This window comes from Colletotrichum karsti (genome assembly GCF_011947395.1).
Source record: "Colletotrichum karsti strain CkLH20 chromosome Unknown Scaffold22, whole genome shotgun sequence".
Lineage (NCBI taxonomy): Eukaryota > Fungi > Ascomycota > Sordariomycetes > Glomerellales > Glomerellaceae > Colletotrichum > Colletotrichum karsti.
The window spans coordinates 235656-251438 of NW_024065922.1; the positions used below are offsets into that span (position 1 = coordinate 235656).

Here is a 15783-nt window from a genome sequence, read left to right on the forward strand (position 1 = left end):
GGAGGTCCCGCCGCTTGGCGACGGGCAGCTCGGTGATTCGTGAATGGGCGATGCGGGCTGGCCGGATCTCCTTCTCAGTGGTCCGTTTTTCATCATGGAGAGAAGGCCGGGGAAGGAGAATGAGGGGTAGGACAAGGGACCGATGGAAATGTGCGGGTTAAAATGCGGGGGAGATGGAGAAGGAAAGAAAAAAGTGGTTGCGCAAAAGTGCTGCGGCCAAGAGGCGGGGATGAGCTAGGCTCGGGCATGGCGTCGTGAAATGATTAGTGTGCTCGTGAATAAGAATCATTTTACGGTTTTGAGCGAGGGTTTTATGTCAATTGAAAAGTTGAGATGAAATGGAGGCTGTACTTAAGCATACATGGTAAAGGTTGGCCGGTGAGATGAGATGGATATTAAAAGGGCCATCTAACAAATGAACGATTCAGGAACGGGTGGTTTTGAGGCTTTTGAGTTTATGTGAAAGTTTTGCGCAGCCATCCCGGCAAGGTGACATTATTCAGATTGTTGCAAGAAATGTTTACAAAACATTTTCCGGACACGAAGGCTTTTTTCGCCAAGCAGCGAGACAAGTGCCGAGGGTGTGTGTGGGGGAGCGTTTATTCCGATCTGCGGCGTTCTTGGTAAGTGTCGACAATGCCAATGCCGGCTCTGGGCGATTGCCCGACGGCTTCTTTTTCATGGCGTGAGGTGAGATGGACCTTGAGAGCGCGGGTTAACCACGGATGTAACGCTGCTGCATATGAGCCAAGCGATGGCGGTCATGAACTGTTCCTCATATGAGCTCACGAGAATTATGAGATGAGAGGCGAAGAGAAGGTGAGCCAACAGCGGGACGGCGTAGCGCCACCACGAAAACACCAGTGAATAGGTGCTGCTTCTTTTCCCCCTCAACTGGTCATCCGAGAGCGCCTCTGGGCCAGAAACATGTTAGTGTGGAAGGTACTACCGAGATACATGCAGCCACACCTAGCTTTCCGCGTAAAGCCATGTTTCCCCGCGGCAACATTGCCTCTTTCCTGAGCCTGAGTCCTAACAAACAAGACATCTCGAATCAGTGCCGGTCAGGATTGCCAGGCTCTCTCCTGTTCTTGCCAATCAAGAGCCTCGAAGGCCAATTTCCCCGTCGTTCCTTCTTCCATGTTTCTTGCTACCTAAAAAGGGGCCCCACTTCCCCACCGGTTCCGATTTGGCTTTTCGGTACGTACCCCGGCCCCTTCCCCGTATCCGTCCGTCTTTCTCTCCATCTTTCCAGTGTCTTGGCCACCTCCATGTCCAACACCACCACCATTACCACTACAACCAACTCATCGCCTCACTCACCCGAACCCAGCACTACTGGTGCCAACGACAACTACGCCCAGCTTTCCCCTGCAAAGACATAACACTCAGGTTCAATGAACCAATGGCTGCTCACTTGACCTCGCCCGGCCCGTCCAACTGGGCTCGCGCTGCCCGTCATCGCCCACTGAATGATCGGCCCTTTTTCGTCATGACATAGCATTTGCAGCTTGGGGCCTGGCGGTCCAGTCACCCCTCGCCTCTCCTGAATTGGGGCCGGCGTGAACGGCAACGGGTACCCCAGACTGGAGGACTTTTGATCTTTGCTCCAAACTCTTCTTCAGTCGAAAAGAGCACCTCCAACTACAGTTATTCCAGTCCAGCTTGCAGACGACCCTCCATCTCCAACTCGTCTGACCACGCTTGACAGTTCATCTTTTCAGTCGCCCGCAGCTTGCCCCTCATATCAAATAACACTTCCAAGACCACGACACGCATTGGCTCGCGCGCAGTCTTGACTTACTCAAGAAGCGGTGGGATACTTTTCATTCCAGTCCCAGTCCCAGCCGCCTTCATCTGCGAAGTGGTGGGGTAGCACTCATCCAACGTGCTACTGCATATTGCCCACAGAGCCGGTCCCATCTTGCCAGCTTCTAAGCAGGGAAACCTTGTTGCATCATCAGGCCAGGGTCAGATCAACACAGCTTGCCAACCCGTCGAGCTACCCTCACCACGTTGTGCTTGCTGGATGAGGGAAAGACTGGGAGGGAACTCTCGTCACGGAGCTACCCCAGACGCCCATCCCGGCTGCTGTCAACCAACATTAAAGTAGCCGCACCCGCGCACATTTTCGTCCAATCTGCTGGTCAAGGTACCGTGCTTCCTTCCTACGAGTCGACCCCTTCACCGCAGACGTTTATTCGTGCCTGCTGCTTGTCGTCTCCGGCTAGATCGAACGATCCTGCCTCATATCAGTGCCATTGACGTCGTGTCACTGCCTGATTCTTCACTCGAACTTGACGCTCTCTTCAGCTCCTACCCGTACAACACCAGCTGAGACGGCAGTCGATATCTGCTGGGAACCACGATGAGAACACAAGCTGTGGCTGTTGCGCTGTTGGCGGCAGCTGACCACGTTGCCGCTGCCGTGACGCCTGAAGTAAAGTTGCACAAGGTATGTTGCTGCCGTGTCGGGGCCATTAGGCTCATATTGCTGTAATTCAAACAAGACTTGTGTCACTGGGAGATGTTGCTTTCCTAAATTCAAGACATCAATCGGCTAGTATCGTCATTGGCGCGGTCAATCGGGATCGCGAGTCTTTTACTGCTTTCAGATCTGCATTTTTCAAGTCTTTTGCTTTGGATTCTCTCTTGATTAGTCCCTTTTCTTATTCCCACTCTGGTCATGCGCTTCGGATCTGTTCTCCCGTTCCTTGGGCTAACAACGCCGTGTAAGCGCGACCTTGCGTACTCCCCGCCTGTCTACCCATCACCATGGCTGGACCCCAATACCGAAGGCTGGGCTGATGCCTACGCAAAAGCCAAGGACTTCGTCTCCCAATTGACTCTTCTCGAGAAGGTCAATTTGACTACCGGTGTCGGGTAAGCAATTGGCGGTCTCTCAGACTAAACTTTCTAACTTACATGTCACCAGATGGCAGGGAGATGTTTGTGTCGGCAATGTTGGCGCAGTTCCCCGACTTGGTCTGCGTGGTCTTTGCATGCAGGACGGCCCCGTCGGTATCCGATTCAGCGATTACAACTCCGTTTTCCCTTCCGGACAGACCGTCGCCGCAACCTGGGACCGACGACTGGTCTACCGCAGAGCCGAGGCCATCGGCGCCGAGCAGAGAGCCAAGGGTGTCGACGTTGTCCTGGCTCCTGTCGCTGGACCTATTGGTCGCGCTCCGGCAGGCGGTCGCAACTGGGAGGGTTTCTCGGTCGACCCGTACCTGACTGGTGTTTTCATGGCCGAGAGTGTCAAGGGTATTCAGGACGCCGGTGCTATCGCCTGCGCCAAGCACTTTGTCGGCAACGAACAAGAGCACTTCAGACAAGCACCCGAAGCTATCGGCTACGGCTACAACGTTACTGAATCGCTCTCTTCCAACATTGACGATAAGACTATGCACGAGCTTTACATGTGGCCCTTTGCCGACGCTATTCGCGCCGGTGTTGGGTCCATCATGTGCTCTTACAACCAGGTCAACAACTCGTACGGTTGCCAGAACTCCAAGCTCATCAACGGTCTTTTGAAGGAAGAATTGAGCTTCCCTGGATTCGTCATGAGTGACTGGCAGGCTCAGGTAAGAACACACGCCCGATCTAACGACGTCGGAATAGTTCTGGTTGTCATTCAACACTACGGGAAAAAGCTGACCTTCACATAGCACGCTGGTGCCGCCACTGCAGTTGCTGGGTATGTACATTTGCCCGTTTCATTTGGAAAGACTCGATTCAAGCTAACACCTTGATACAGATTGGATATGAGCATGCCCGGTGACACACTTTTCAACACTGGACAGACCTTCTGGGGCACCAACCTCACCATCGCTGTCCTCAACGGCACCGTCCCCGAGTACCGACTTGACGACATGGCCCTCCGCATCATGGCCGCCTTCTTCAAGGTTGGCATGAAGGTGGACCAGCAGCCTGATATCAACTTCTCCTCCTGGACTTTGGACACTGTTGGCCCTCTCCAGTACTATGCCAAGGAGAATGTCCAGACGATCAACCAACACGTCGACGTTCGCAAGGGCAAGGAGCACTCCAACCTGATCCGTGAGATCGGCGCCAAGGCTACAGTACTTCTCAAGAACGAGGGTGCTCTTCCTTTGAAGAAGCCCAAGTTCTTGGCTGTTATCGGAGAGGATGCTGGCTCGAACCCTGCCGGACCCAACGGCTGCTCTGACCGCGGCTGCAACGAGGGTACCCTAGGCGCTGCCTGGGGATCGGGTAGCTCTAACTACCCCTACCTCGTGACCCCTGACCAGGCCCTGCAGAGGCGCGCGCTCGATGATGGCACCCGCTACGAGAGCATTCTCAGCAACTACGACTCCGCTGCTACCAAGGCGCTTGTCTCACAAGCCGATGCCACGACCATTGTCTTCGTCAACGCCAACTCCGGTGAGGGCTACATCAACGTCGGCGGCAACGAGGGTGACCGCCAGAACCTGACTCTCTGGAACTCTGGAGACGAGCTGATCAAGAACGTGTCCTCCGTGTCCAACAACACAATCGTTGTGATCCACTCTGTTGGCCCTGTGCTGGTGACGGACTGGTACAATAATCCCAACATCACCGCCATTCTCTGGGCTGGCCTTCCTGGACAGGAGTCTGGCAACTCGATCACGGACGTCCTCTATGGCGATGTCAACCCCGGTGCCAAGTCACCCTTCAGCTGGGGCCCGACGCGCGAGAGCTACGGCGCCGACGTCTTGTACAAGCCTAACAACGGCGAGGGTGCTCCTCAAGACGACTTCACCGAGGGCGTGTTCATCGACTACCGCTTCTTTGATCGTGCTACATCGGGCGGCAGCGGCAACGGAACCTACCAGAACTCCTCTAGCGCTGCCCCGATCTACCCCTTCGGCTTTGGTCTCTCATACACCAAGTTCGAGTACTCGAACCTGGTCGTCAACAAGAGGGATGCAGGAGAGTACAGGCCGACGACTGGCGAGACGGCCGCCGCTCCCACGTTTGGTAACCACAGCACCAACTTGGCGGACTACGTCTTCCCCCAGGACCAGGCTCGCTACATCTACAAGTTCATCTACCCGTGGCTCAACGTCTCGGATGCTCGCGAGGCCTCTGGTGATCCTCACTTCGGCCAGACTGCCGAGGAGTTCCTGCCGCCCAAGGCTCTGGAGAGCAGCCCGCAGCCCAAGCACCCCGCCTCTGGCAGCCCCGGTGGAAACCCTCAACTTTGGGACATTCTCTACACCGTTACTGCTACGGTGACCAACAAGGGCGACGTTGCCGGCGATGAGGTCGCGCAGCTGTACGTCTCTCTCGGCGGCCCGGAGGACCCGGTCAAGGTGCTGCGTGGTTTCGAGCGCATCCCGATCGCGCCCGGCGCATCTGCCACCTTCACGGCGGAAATTACCAGACGTGACCTGAGCAACTGGGACACGGCGAGCCAGAACTGGGTGATTAGCCAGTACCCGAAGAAGGTGTGGGTGGGAAGCTCATCTCGAGACCTGCCCCTGAGTGCGTCGCTCTAGATATTACAATAATGCGCCCGATGGATAGGACGGTGCTTTAGTCAGTAGTCTTAATCGATATTTCTTCCAGTTCAACCATGATCGTACGTTTTGGCCATGCCTGAGGTTCGCGATGTGTCAGCCCCTGAAAACCTGATGACCTCGGCTGTGAAGGTTTGCTCCTGTCGACCGAGAAGGCGCAACATCGTTCATCCGTGCCAGGGAGAAAATTGTTTCACGATCGTTATCGACAATCTTTATTTAACCAACACGATAGAGAGGCTCAAATCAGGGATGAGATGGTGACTGACTCGCAACAGTGACGCAACAGGACCACTGTTCCGCGCTCAGAAAAACGTCAGGTCCTTGCACATGGTGAGATGACGTTGATGACTGCGACTTTGTTGATCATGAAATCGAGCAATTTTCATCGCCATTTTTCACTTCAGAGTTCAGCTTCTGAGACGAAGTAATCGAGATAGCGACAGGAGTAAAGCATACGGATACGCATCTTCCCGGTGTCTTCTGGAACCAACCAGTGGGCCAATATTGGCTGACCTGGGACCTCACCGAAGGCCCATCGGAACTGTTTCCGCGCGCCCACCTTAACGCCGATTCCACTTTGTCGGCAGTCACCAATTAAAGCCGGTCTGTGCTTGAATCCAGCCAACCAGTGCCTGCGTATGTAAGCAGCATTTCAGCCAGTGAGAAAAAGGGAAACAGAAAAGGTCTGGAATATCAGGTAAAAGTGGGGTGCAGAAGTCGTGATGATCTTGGCAGGCGAGGCTGACTATCCCTAATCGGGCACTAGCGCGGTGATCCGAGTGCCCCAATTGCTGCCGGGTTTAAGTGGGTAAGTGGTCCAGTCATCGGGCGCATTTTCTGATGAGTAAGGCTGCTGCTTTGCTGTTTTGCTGCGAGAAAGTGTTGCTTTCATCCAACAAAAGTCACTGTCCGTTCTTTTGCCTTTTTTTTGACCTAAGAAAATATCGAAAAGCAAGGGTCCCGAGTTGCCGAACACATTGACAGCCGACAGTCAGTCAGCGCTGCGTAAGGGAAAGCGACACTTTGCACCTGCACCTGCGATTACGCCGAACGAGCAACCAGACGGACGGCAAAAGAGGAGATCTTCGCCGCCCCCGCATCTGCCGTCCTATTGTTTCGTGGCAGTTCTTTCTATTTGTTGTTCATTACCTCAGCCGGCACCTCTGGCTGTCAGTTCGGAGTGGTTTTGCTCTTTTTCCTTCTTACCCGCTTGACTTGTTCAAGTCTTAGTCGACCACCTACGGCTACTCGTCGCCTTGCTACGTCCTCTCGCTGTCATCTCGGACATTCGGCATTCGAACTTCTTCAACATCACACTCGCATACACTGGACTCACCTCGAGAACCTTACCCGGCTTAGTGCCCGTCACCCCCTCACGTACGAGCCGCATATCTTTACGCAGTACATGCGGAGAGGGTCCAACGGCAAACACACACGCGCGCAGGAAGCTCAAGCTCACGCTCTCAACGGTTTAACCGCCAGCCGCCCGCCGCCTTCAGTCCTCCAAAGCCCGCCCGCGCGCGACCGGCCATCCGGATCCCGAACAACCACCTTACCACCACCACGCGAGCACCGAACGACATCCGCATTCAGATCCCGCGAAACCCACCGCCGTCGCCGTCGCCGTTCGAACCTCTTGTTGTTCGACCGCACCCCCGTGCCATTGCGCCCTCCGATCCCCGTGAACCGCCACGGACGGGCCTGGAAGGGGGTTCCACCTTTTTACGCCTGTCCCACCTCATTCTGATGAGACTTTCCCGGCGCGCGCAGCCCCCTCCGAGCATCACCGCGCCGCCACCCGTAGTCGCCCATCCCGTCCGCATCTGATGCGAGCTCGACGGTCCTCAACTGTCCATCATGCCTGAGTCGCAGACGACCCCGGACCAGGTCTCCATCGACGACCTGACTCCCGAGGAGGCCAACCGCATCATCCACTCTCATCGCAAGGTCCGCTATGGTGAGTGAGACGAGCTTCCTTTGAGTGACGCTGCAAAGTAGCCATCGCCTCGGCTTCCTGTCTTCATCCTTCATCATTGCCCTATCAGTACAATCATCGCTTTCACACGTGTCTCATCGCTGCCACTCAAATTGGCTTCACGATTATGTCATTATCATATCCCTCATAGCACAGGAACTGACACCCTCCCAGGCACAGCATGCTGGCCCTGTCGCCAGCGCAAGGTGAAATGTGACAACAAACAGCCTTGCGAAAACTGCGTCAAGCGCGAACACCCTCAACTGTGCTCATACAAGCCGAACCGCAACGGCTCTCACGGCACTCACAACAAACCCGCCGGCTCCGTCACCACCGAGGGCGGCAGCGTCCAAGGCGGCAACGCCACCTCCACCACAGCCACCGCCAACAACCGCAAAAGGCCTCACTCACCCGAAGGCCCCGGTGCCGACGCCGCCGCCGGCGCTCCCCCGTTAAAGCAGGAACCCGGCAGCGCGACCTGGCCGCGTACGGCCATCGGTAAGTCCTCTGCCTCTGCCTCCGCAGCCTCAGCCTCTGCCTCAGCACCGTCTGCATCCAACCCCGGTGGCTTGGGACCTATGCCGTCGTTCTTCTTTTTGGGCAGCGGTTCGTATACTAATCCAACGTCCTCTTCGGGCGGAGCAGTCGCGGCCAGCGTGGATGAAACCGAGGCCCCCGAGGCCGTCACCCGCTACCTCGGCCAGAACAGCATCCCCTCTCTGCTCCGTGAGCAGTCCGCTGCCAATGAGCTGCAGGAGGGCGTCGACATCCGCCAGGACATGAGGTCCATACTCGGCCTCGACACGTCGGCGCCCTTCCCGCTCATGTCGTCGAAGCACCTCGACAGCCTAACGAGGGAAATCTCCGCGGAGTTGCCCTCGGATCGAGAAGTCATGAAGTGGGTTCTGTGATCGTTACATCAAGGATACATGCTAACGGCGAACAGACTCTTCCGCACATATAAAGAAACACCGCAGCAGTTTTGGGGATTTGTCGTTGATATCGACGACCTCGAGTCCAAACTTATGGTCTATCTCGAAGACAGGGCACGCAACGCCAGCAACGCGACGAGAACGCCCAAGCCGGTATCGGCATCATGGCTCGCCATCCTCTTTGCCCTCTTAGCCGTCGGCTCACAGTACCACGACTCGCCGTACCACATCCGCACGCGAGACTCGCAAAAATACATCCAAATATCCTTCCACTTCTTGAGGCTCGGAAATTTCCTCCTGAGGTTAGTCACACTCCCTCCCAGCTGATCGACGCCCATCGGAAAGAAGGGCCCCTCACTGACACCGGACCCAAATTTTGACAGACCCACATTCGACTCCATCCAAGCACTGCTACTAACCAGCTTCGTTCTTCTGAATGACATGAAGGCCGAGGCATCATGGGCTCTGCTTGGTCTTACATGTCGACTCGCCCAGTCCCTCGGCCTTCACCGTCCCAATCCTTCAGATGGTAGAGACAGCGCTCGTAACGATGGCCAGTCCAAGGAGATGATCCGCCGCAAGCTGTGGTGGACCTGCGTATGGCACGACACCCTCACATCGCTTTCTTTCGACCGCCCGCCCATGACCAACATCCCCTGCTGCCCGATCCCGACAGTCCACCACACCATCGCCGGCGAGTACGGCTACCTCGACACCATGTACCACCTCTGCGAAATTATCTCACGCCGACTGAACCCGGACGTCGCCACCACCGTCTCGTACGAGCAAATGGTCGAGAACTGCGAGGCCGTCGAGAACCTCCGCAACATGGTCGCCCCGAACATTCGCATCAAGGAACAATGCAAGACAGCCATCGACCGCCTCCAGCACTACGCCGTGCGTCTGCACACCTCTTTCGTCATCTCCGTCTGCTGCCGTCCCGCGTTGCGAAGGGACTGCACCAAACTCACACCCGAGCAAAAGCGCCACCTGTCCGACAAATGTCAACACAACCTCGCCGAGACGGTCAAGATGTTCCTGGCAATGCACCAACTCTCCGTCATACCCACTCGCAGCTGGGCGTTCACCTACCACGGTCTGTCCTCGGCCCTCCTCCTCGGCATCTTGGGCGAGACCAAGAACAGCCCTGAAGTGCGTCAACTACAAGGCGACCTCATCGCGGCGCTGTCCGCGACGGCGGCGAAAGAGGCCACCTCGCCCTCGGCGCACATCCCCAAGACGGACAAGGATATCGAGCTGTCTGGTCCGTTGTGGAGGGCGCTCACGGCGCTGCGGAACATCTACGAGCACGGCACCATCATGGGCACGTCTCAAAAGAAGGACTCGGACTCCAGCGGTACCGGGAGCGGGGCGAGGACACCGCTGCCCCCGATGCTCATGGGACCGATGGGAGCCAACGGCAACGGCAATGGTAACGGTGTGAATAAGGCGTTCGGTATGGATCCTCACCAGGACGCTGCATTGGCTATGGCTGAAATGCAGAATGGTACGGCCATGGCAGAATACAATCCCAAGTATGACGACCCCCCTTGGCTCAGAGACGAACTCATTCGCTGACAAAAGCAGCATGGCGTATCCGCCAGTAAGCATGGACAACATCGCCAACCTCGACCCGTCGACGTACATGTCGCCCATGGACCTTTACGAATCTATCTGGTGGGGTGCGTAGCCATCTTCTCACTACATCCCCTCTCCCTCGCAGCACAACTGACCAGCCGCAGAATCACCGGATCCCTGGAACTCGGGCGTCGACACGATGAACTTCGACTTCGTAGCCCAACCCCCACCCGGGCAGCCTCAGCAACAGTACTACTTTTAAAAAGTCGAGAGGCTGCGCCCCCACGCACACACACACACATAAAACCAACCACACCGTTCTGAATCAAGGCAACAAGAGACTAACCAAAACATCCATGACCTTTGGGAAATCATGTACTAGCAATATTGAATGGGGGTAGGACAAAACTTCGAAGGCGCTTTCTTGGGGGGGAACTGTACTGCATCAAGGCAAGGAAAGGGAGGGGGCCTTTATTTCAGGGAGCGACGGGACGTATCGGGGTGGTTTTGATTTATATTCCAAGGCGCTTCTCGTTCCGAGTCTCATGAGCTTCTTCCTGGCTGTTGTTATCATGATGTGTCGGAGGGAGCCCTTTTTTAATCAAGTCATGTTGACGTGTTACGATTGATGGGATGGTCTGTGGTGCTTCTTGTGTGTTGTTGTAGCCATGTGTGTTTTGGACGGAGAGGGAGGGATGTTGTTGGGGCCAAGTGTACGTAGTGTATAAAACCGTCGCCCTCGTCAGGTTGAACGCGGCTTTGACTCTTTACGAGCTGAAGCTCGTTGGTTCGCTGTGTTACTCTTGTCTGCTATAGGAGTTAAGATTAACCACTCTGAAGTTCACTCAGGCGACCGACAGCCTTGATAGACCAGATCACCCACCAAATCAATCACTCGATCATCCAGAACCAGGTCACTCATCGAATCATCCACCAAAAGCCATGTGACCAGCAGACCACACTGGTCGCTAGATCAACAAACTCCAACGACAAGCCCGTTCCAAGAAGCTTTATCTTTCTTCACCAATGTGTTCCGTTACAGTTGTAGATGGGACTTAGCTGATCACAGAAGCATAAGATACTCATTCATACACGCACTGAAGCCTGCAGTTTTTCAAAGTCCTCCTTCAGACGTGTTATTGATCCATCTCCTTCGCTGTACCGTGACGCTGTCAAAGCTGCATTCCAAATAAAGCGCGATGAGGTACTCATGGCGAGGGCGGCGTCGAGAAGACCCGGAAAACCCCCATTACCGATGTATAGCATTGCGAGCGCAGGGCTTACAGCAAGTGACCAGAGCGCTAACGGATATGGTTTAACGATGTGTAGAGAGATGAAGACGAGCCCCTATCTTGTAGGGTTTGGCCTCTTCTCGGCGCTGGCTCAACTCAACTCACCTGCTTGAGGCTGACCAAGACCGACATGAGGACTTCTGACGACTGCCAATTTCATACCTCCTAGAAACTTACAGTCAGATCAGCTTACAGCTCAGTTGTAGTGGTTCCTCGCAGAACGGATCGTGTATGTGTGGTGTGCCGAATAATGAGACTGGATGGGTTGGCCACAACCGGTTCCTGTGTCGATGGTTACCCGGCGGGCGTTGGTATGGCTTCATCACGCCTCCGGAATTTGTGTGTTACTACGGAAGAGTGTATTGTGAGCGTCTTGTTGAAGAACGAAATGCTCAAATTGACAGCATCGGGGGAAACCGATGAGCTTGTGACCAGTAATGCGCCGTCGCCGTCTCGGCATGGACTTTCGGGCGCGGGACCCACTCAAACCGGCCGGCGGCATCGGCACATGTTTTCCTTAGTGGACTTGAAAACCCGGGGGGCGGGCGCCGCGGAGTCGCGGTTCACAGAAAGCCAATTGCCCCGATTGTGGGCTTGCGAAACAAGTGGCGGCAGAATGCATTCCTCCGAAAGGAGGTTGGCGGCCGGGGTGAACCCTTCAAATGCAAACTCAGGTCGTTACACCGTCTGCCAGACTGTTGTGAAGCAGGTCCAAATGCCCCCAGACCCCTCATCTGGCAGACTGCGCCAGGGAAAAAGAGAATGACGTAGAACAACATATCACATGGCAATCCCTACGATGAAGTTGGGCAGCCCAGGGCACCCTTCGCAATAACCGGCTACATCGTGATGTGGAAGATAGTCGGCTAGATTAAAGTCATTCACCGGAAGACTTGAGCTGAACAGCATGACGAAGGTGAAACGTGCCCAGCTCGTCCCAAACGTCTCTTCTGTCGAAAAAGAGGCTTTAGCTCCCAGCGAGACTGATGAATGATGGGATGATAGAACAATAACCTTGAATAGACTGCATGTTGTTCTTCAAGACACGTCTTTTACTCGAATTTGCAGCATGGAAAAGCGGAATCCCTCGTTCAACCAATTGAAAAATGGCCGTAATGCGTTGGGTGACCGAGCTAGAACATGCTCAGAAACGTGGCACGAGGACTGATTGATTGCCGTGCTGCCGATTAAACGTGTCGGAGAAGCGCCCGAGCACCATGGGCGCTTTGGATGACGTCTGAGCCAGCTAGAGGCCGATGCGGCGTTGAAGGGTATGTTCCAGCCAAGCTGCGGACAGACACTTGTATTCGGTAGTTGTGCAATTGCTTCGGATCGAACAGCAAAGATAAGTTGTTTTCTCCCATATCAAAAGCAATGCCGTTTAATACGAGAGATCCAGAAGCCCTCAGGCAGATCAAGAGTATGGTCGGGATGTGGGCGTACGCAGCGTCCGTAAGCGTCAAGCTTTGGCTGTCCACAAATTGCACTCCATTACGCGGGAACAGCCAGATGCGCGGGTTGTCAAAGGGTCTGGTGCGTGCCTTCCAATGAAAAGCATAGGGACGTGGAACCCTTGGAGGAATTGACAGGCGAAGATCTCCATCAGTTCCTGTGAGAGCTGCGACGCAGACGGAGTCTGATTTGCTGTGGATGCTGACATCTCTTCACGCTGCGAGATTGACGGGAAGCTTGACACACAAAAACTGGGAACTTCGTCCACCGAACCCTCTTCTTTCTCGGCGGGAAGGCTTATTTGCTGGTGCTGAGTTGGGAAAAGAGTTCCGTCGTGTATCGGTAGAAATACCAAGACTGCGCATGATTTCTGGGCCACGGAAAGGAGAAAAAGGTTTCAACGTGTCCATGAGCGAGCGCGTGTGCCCGAGGGCCGACAATTTGCAACGCCAAGACGGCTGGATGCCGACCAGAAACAACTGTTGATGTCGTCAGGAAGGCAGTCTGGCGGCCTGTCAGCCAGTGGTGCAACCTAGGCTTGAGCATGGGGTCCCGTTCCAGCGACAAGATTTTCACCGGGCGCACAACCACCACCGTTGGGAAATGGAAGAAAACGGAGGGTGGACAAGCTCCGACACCCCGGCGTGAGGTGGGTGGCCTGGAGTCTGGAGGGGCTGCGTTAAGCCTCGAACAGCAAGTGACCTCGTGTGGCTGGTAGGAAATCAGGAGAACCGGCGGAGAAAAGGTCGCGTGCCGTATTGCTGCAACCCACCTTTTCTCGGATAGAAGCAGCCATGAGTGGCCGATCGCTCGGGATGTCGATGGGAACGGCCCTGGAAGGCTGGGAGGTCGACAGGGCCGAAATTGGCGGGCGGTAATTGTCTCCTGCAGCAGCGCAGACACTTGACTGTCAGCGGACGGACTCCGTTTCGCTGGACGCGATTACGGATACCAAGAAGGTCATGACCAGCTGTTCGGGTGCGTTGGACGGCGTGCGAACAAGACGTCCCTCATGGTCGTGAATAGTTTAGCTCGCGTCTGTGCTTGCGACCACCACATCTCATGGCTGTCAGTTGATGATGCCGATCTCTTCGTTCTGTTGGTTACCAGTTGCATTTCAGCATGCGGTGAAGGAACCGGAGGCAGGGAGGTATCCTCTGATCCTCTGAGGTCTTGGGTGGCAGCTTTGTGTCTTGGCGGATGCCTGCCAACTCGTTTTTCTCTGGACATTGCAATCGGCGCGGGATTCTAATCTGATTCGATCTCGAGTTGACGAGGCTGGGGACGTTCCAGCATTTTGCGACTTGACGCAACGCTGTTATGATGTTGGACAACATTCTGCGCGTTCTTTCTCTAGACCGAGCGCGTCCGGGCCTGACAAGGCGATTCTGAAAAGGCACAGGGGTAGAAGGGCGGCATTGGCATCGAATTTCGGAGGAGCCACACGGCTAGGATGCGAGAGATGCACCGGGATTGAGGATTTTCTTCGGGTGGTATCTGTAAGGCGTAGGCGGGCATGACCGACGGCGCTACCGCTTGCTGCGAACCGTGGCGGTTACCGGGGTTCGGAGCCAAATGTAGCGGCGCGCTCCCGAGGGCTTCGTAGTTGGACAGGCCTTGTTTGCCCTGCAGAGTGATATCATCCGACTTTTGCGCAGGAAAGCGGCGTCTCTGACGGATGGTTCTGTTTCGTTTGAACAGAGTCTGAATAGAGTTGAGAGCGAAGCGGCGACAAGTGTGTAGATGGGATCAAGAGAGTTCAGGACCGTCGGTGGCGGCTTCGTAAGGTGCCGTAGTAAGGCAGGTTGCGCAAGTTGATAAGGCGAGGTATCCGTAGGTTGGGGGCGATATTCGGATTAGGTGTCTGGGGCGAGTGCGAGCGACAGCCACAGATGGTTCGAACTGGGTGACGGCTGTTCCCCGGACGCAGAAGTAACAAGCACTGGACCAAGGCTATCTCATGGACGGTGCTGGTGCTGTACCTGAGACATATGACAGCGAGGCGATGCTGAAGCTTGATGGCTAATGCTGGATGGAGGTGTGATGGTATCTTGGATGTTGATTGGAGGCGAGCGACTGCCGGGGTCGCTGGAATACTGGCGGGAGGCGGGGAAGACCTGGCAACGAGATGGAAGCAGGTGATGATGAAGTTAAAGGACAGAAATAGACAGAGTTGGGTTTTTGTTTTTGTTGGTGAGGATGATGTTGGTGCTGTCGTGTTCAATCGGCAAAACGGAAAGAAATATGAGAAGAGTCGTAATGTGAGGATGGCGTAGTGTGCTTCAGGCGCAGACGATAAGGAGCTAAAACAGCCCGTTCTTTGGGAAGTGGGAGGAAGCCGCGTATCTCTCTGTGTTGTTTTGGTTTGGAACGGCAAGACGGCGCAGATGGAAAAAGAAGTACGAGGTCTCGAGTATCTTATCGTGGAAGGGTTGAAGATGGACCAAGATGCCTTCCATTACGGTAATGTTGAATTTGATAAGTTTTTGACCTCGAGGTAGGAGCATGCAATGGTTCCTGCCAAGGCATGCCTATATGAAGGTGTTCTTGTTCTTGCCTTTGATTGTCGCGATTCAAGTCAAGATGTCAAAAATTCAGCAGGAAAGAGAGGGTGAAAAACGGTGCTCCTGCTCCTGCCACCTTGAGGTTCCAACCCACCTCAACTGAGATCCCCACATACACCTTTCCCAAAGTAGAGTAGCTCGCGTGCTCAAAAAGATACGTACCTGAGCTCCCTCACCCACCCAAAAGGAACTTGCTCTTTCCCATTGAGTTGAGGCTGACTATCGGCTCAAGCTAGAGAGCTGTACGGATAGAGGTCCTCAGACTGAATTGGAATCAAGATACCAAGATGATGAAAGGCGCAACGGGCATTAGAACTGCTGAAAAGCTATCCGTATGATCTGTAGTGGGAATGTCGCAGCGTCGCAGTGCCCAGACTCCCACAGTCAAGTGGAAGGAGTGAGCGACATGACTTGTTACCCTTTTGGCTCCTTCCCTGGGGCACCGGGCAGTGCCTTTCCAAT

The 15783-nt window shown here is 54.9% G+C and overlaps 2 protein-coding genes across 2 annotated transcripts; both read left to right on the forward strand.

Annotated features, from left to right (window-relative positions):
• Window positions 1-2686: 2686 nt before the first annotated feature.
• Window positions 2687-5504, forward strand: CkaCkLH20_07118 (uncharacterized protein; the record flags this gene model as incomplete). Its single annotated transcript, XM_038889835.1, has 4 exons — window positions 2687-2883; window positions 2936-3587; window positions 3672-3700; window positions 3761-5504. 4 exons carry the CDS (start codon window positions 2687-2689, stop codon window positions 5502-5504), a joined length of 2622 nt encoding a protein of 873 aa, XP_038744759.1.
• Window positions 5505-7385: 1881 nt separating this feature from the next.
• On the forward strand, window positions 7386-10275 carry CkaCkLH20_07119 (uncharacterized protein; the record flags this gene model as incomplete). Its single annotated transcript, XM_038889836.1, has 6 exons — window positions 7386-7485; window positions 7678-8401; window positions 8450-8737; window positions 8819-9970; window positions 10023-10117; window positions 10178-10275. 6 exons carry the CDS (start codon window positions 7386-7388, stop codon window positions 10273-10275), a joined length of 2457 nt encoding a protein of 818 aa, XP_038744760.1.
• Window positions 10276-15783: the final 5508 nt, after the last annotated feature.